Genomic DNA, 4,730 nt, shown 5'->3' with positions numbered 1-4,730 from the left:
TCGGTGATACTTACCGATATTTAACCGATATTTACCGATATTTCCAGGCGATTTCCACGTGGGATATCGGTTAAGTAATTTTACTTGCTTTTTTTTAGTGTTAAGTCATGGCATTAAGTCTTATGGACTTAACTTAACTGAACTTGCTATTATGTTAAGTACTTAATTGTTAGTTTTAGGTCATAAACTCATGTTTTAAGTATTAAACAGTGTTGTAAAAATCCCGATTAGGTCCCGATTAATCTCTGATTAATCCCTAGGCGCTACTCGACTGATTAGAGAGCGCCTAACTATTAATCCATGCATACAAAATGACTGAAACAGTAGAGTCCGATTAAATTTTATCACTTTGAAGAAGTTATATCTCAATAGAAACTATTTGAGGTATGATTAGTGTTGTATTTATTGTATTAACCTATTTTGTTATGATATTAGTGGCATTTATGAACTTTTATATGATATTAGTCATATTTAATTTTTTAAAATCTAACAAATTAGCAATTAATGGTCCCGGATTAATCCCTCGATTAATCTCCGCCTAGTCGATTAATCCCTTAACCCCAGTCGACCGACTAGCTAACGTCGAGCAATTTTTACAACCTTGGTATTAACGGATCTTATTGCTATGTTAATAGTTACATACTTAAGTGTTAACTTGCTAGTTTCTATAGGTTTGATCATGTTGATGTGTTAAGTACATAATTCTTAAATGATGATGATAATATTAGAGTTGATGTGGATGATATAGATAAAATAATTGGATGCCTTGGTTGATGTGGACTTGGAGGAAGATTCCATGGCTTACGTAAGATTATGTTTCAAACATTGACATTTTTGAATTTTGACTTTTTATATTACTTTTATATATGTTTTACGCTTATATATACTAATTATGCATGATATAAAAATACCGATATCCCATCGCGATAACCTATATCCCAAATATCGGCCCTTGACCGATATTTGATTTTGGACCGCTATAACTGCCTAGATAATTAGTGAAATTGATGAAATATGAAGCTGATGAAATTTTTTGTTCAACGATGATATTTGTGTTAACGAGTAACCGATTTGTGAAATTGATATTCCGTGATATTCTATTTTTTCTATTTTGATTAGAATTTTGATAAATTAATGAAATCATTTAGGAAGGTTAATGAAATTAGTTTGTTGTTTAAATGTTGATATTATATGTAATTCATAGATAATGGATGAAAACAACACTATGATTGTTGATTTTGAAACATCTTTAAAAATGACAAAAACCAAAATTTGGGTGGGATAACCGTAGCTTCATGATGTTTGTTGATTCGTGCTTGATTGAACAAAAAAAGGTCATAAATCCCGTACCTCTTTTGATAAAGTTGGGTGGGAAAATATACAAAAACGCATTATGGAGAAAACATGTTACATCCTTGAAAAAAAACAACTAACAAACAAATGGGAGAACATGAAAAAAGAGTGGAAGTTTTATGATCTCTTAATGAGGCTTGAAACCGGACTCGGTGGGACGAGAAGCCTAGTAGATGTGTCGCCTGAGTGGTGGGAGGAGAAAATAAAGGTATGATTTCTATTCTTTTTAATTATTTTAAGTTATGATTGCATATAGATTGAACATATTTGATTTACAATATCTTTTTGTCTTGCAAGAGAATAAAGGTTATGCCAAATTTAGGAACGTAGATTTGAGCATATTTGATGAGAAATATGCTACTTTGTTTTGGGATTCTATTGCCATTGGAGATCAGACTATGACTCCATTACAATTTCAAAACAATAGCAATCCAAACGAAGAAAATATGGAGGGTAAAGGAGATAGTGATGAAATCAATTTAGATGATGATGAGCCTCTTTTTCCTTGTCTCCATGAAAGTAGTTCAAGTAAAAGGAATAGGTCTAAGTTTGTTTCCAACAACCGTCCAACCAAGAGTAAAAGTTCAATTTATAAAGAAAAAATTGATGCTTTATTGGATGCCATATCATCAAAAAGCACACAAACTTATCCACAAAATAATCCTTCCACAACAATATCAGATTGCATGGCCATTGTCATCAAGTTTCCTGATTTTCGTGAAGGGTCCAACGAATTTTCACAAGCATTGCTTGTCTTCACCAAAAAGCAAAATCGTGAAGCTTTTATGTTTCCAACGACCGACGAATCCAAGATGGAGTTTCTTAAGTTACTTATGAAATAATGATTTAGCAATATGTGTTACGCTTTGACATTTATGTTTTATCATTTGACAATATGTGCTATGCTTTGACATTATGTTTTATGTTTTGACATTATGTGTTGTCCTTTGATATTATGTATTTGACATTTTATATTATGTGTTATTGTTTGTCTTTATGTAATCGACATTTTATATTATGTGTTAAAGGTTGACATCTTTTTATTTGTATTATTGTAAGTCCCCAAAATTGCTTGTGTATCAATCAGATCCAATAATGGTGCGGAATCCCAATCAATTGGATGATGTCAGATCAAATAGAAGAGAATGAGAAGAAGATTTAAGATGAATCTAATGTATTGATGATATGATTGATGCTCCTTATAATAGATTCTCTCTCTCACACACACACACACTTCTTCTCTCTTTTCTCTTTCTACTCTAGCCTCTTCTTCTTACCGCACACTCCTCTACCCATTACATCTATTTATATGGACCTCCAGCCATACACATGTGTACAGCCGCACACCCTGTGTACGGCCGTACACATAGTGTGCGGCCGTACACACGTGTACGGCCGTACATACAAACCGCAAACACATACAACATTACATAAAAATATATTTTCCTAGAAAGGCAAAGTATAAACCATATTTTTGACCCAACAATCTCCCCCTTGGTTTATAGCTTTCTTTTCTAAATGGTCCAACAAACTCCCCCTAAAAAGTAGCTGACTTTTTCTTGTTAATCTTCATTGGGAGCTTGGCTTCAGCATTAATCTTTGATTTCTTCATAGCTTCAAGATGAACTTGATGAATCTTCATGAATGACTTCATCTCGAGCGGTTGGTCTTTTCTTCAAGATTTGACTCTGAACGCACATTGGGTGAGGAGGCTTGATGTACTGATTCTTGAAAGATAACGCTTTCAGCTTGAGAATCTTCAGAGAGAACAACAGAGAGAAATAATCTTCTGGATCACTTCAGCAGGTTCATAAATAGCAGCAAATTGATTGAGGAGGCTTCAATGCAATCTGTCAAATAATCTTCAAGTACAGCTTCACCATGCTTCTGGGGTTGACAAATTGAATGTCGAAAGAATAATCTTCATTTCTTGCTCCTTCGAATGCGAATTCTTCGATGCTCACGGATGAAGCCTTGGCTCAGAATATCTTCAATACAGTCTCCACGAGTCTCATCTACGTCTAAAATCACTTTTCAAGACAAAACAAAACTAAAAGAAAAATTAGCACACAAAAAATATTTTTTGGATTTTTGATATTTTCTGGAAAAATAAAACAGAAATAACAATTTTTTTTATTTTCTATTTTTTGTTTGATTTTTTGAATTATTTTAATTCTCCTCCTAAAATTTGTGCATAAAGGAAAACTATGAACAAATTTAACAAAAATAAAATGATATCTAACTTTAAGAATGATTTGGGATCAAAGTTTTTAGACAGCCTTATCCGCTTGTCAGTACCTTCCATCTTCACGTCTTTGTCTGGTCGATCGCCCGTATTGTTGTCCACTTAAACACGAAAAATTGTGACAAAATTAGGACATACTATAAGTGACAAGACAATGTGATCCTGAGTTCCTAGATATTATATCTAATTCTAAGTTTCTAGATACTATATCTTAAGGACCATTCAGCTGACGACGACCAGGGATATTGTTGTCCACCTAAATTGAGCAGCGAGATCTATAGACAATCTTTGAGTGTTCAATTTTAATTGTACTAGAACATGTTTCCCGCTTCCAGATATGCCCCAGTAATCAAGGACTTCCAGAGTACTCCTTACATCGGATGAGCAGACCATCATTAGGGGAGAAGATAGATTCAGAGTATTATCACTTATAGTGCATATGCTGTGTACCAGGTCGGATTGTTAGTCACGCAAAGGAGACAACATATGGCTAACAGATAAGAGGAATTTCATATGTATATATATATATATATATATATATATATATATATATATATATATATATATATATATATAATATGCAGAGAAATAGAGTTGCATATGTTACAGCCCAGGTCGGATCTCTTCCAATCACGCAGAGGAGGTAACATATGACTAACAGACAAAGAAAGAAAATGATTTTCTACAAACCTAATTTATCGGAATTTACCAGTTGCCCCATCAATACCGGAATTAAGGACAGAATCCACACATGGAGGAAAAGTTAAACCACGGTTCCAGATACGGGTTCATTTAATGTGATGAGTAGATTCCCATATATATCTCCCTGCTCAACCTATCCAAGCATTGTATTGTCAGGCTAAACGGATCTAACTAGGTCAAGATTTGTCAAGTCATTTGATTTCTTAAGCTCAACTCTGCCTAGTCATGTCCATTTAGAATCTTTCGTGCCTACCGATGCATCAAACGAGAGCATAGACCCTTCAACTTTGGGTACGTTACGTAGACTCAGGTTGCATGTTATCACATAATCATATCACTTCCCAAAACATCTCCCTCAAGCACATTCCATAACCAACATATTATTATTATTATTATTTTTTTAAATTTTCTAATTTTTTTGTTTTTTATT

At 33.6% G+C, this 4,730-nt stretch overlaps 1 protein-coding gene across 1 annotated transcript; it reads left to right on the top strand.

The window, feature by feature from the left end:
• Positions 1-1,393: 1,393 nt before the first annotated feature.
• On the top strand, positions 1,394-2,195 carry LOC111908317 (uncharacterized). Its single transcript, XM_042897253.1, has 2 exons — positions 1,394-1,561; positions 1,653-2,195. The coding sequence occupies exons 1-2, from the start codon at positions 1,394-1,396 to the stop codon at positions 2,193-2,195; spliced, it is 711 nt and encodes a 236-aa protein (XP_042753187.1).
• The last annotated feature ends 2,535 nt before the right edge of the window (positions 2,196-4,730 follow it).

Source organism: Lactuca sativa, chromosome 8 (assembly GCF_002870075.4).
Source record: "Lactuca sativa cultivar Salinas chromosome 8, Lsat_Salinas_v11, whole genome shotgun sequence".
Taxonomy (NCBI): Eukaryota; Viridiplantae; Streptophyta; class Magnoliopsida; order Asterales; family Asteraceae; genus Lactuca; species Lactuca sativa.
This window is presented reverse-complemented; position numbering and strand designations above follow the sequence as displayed.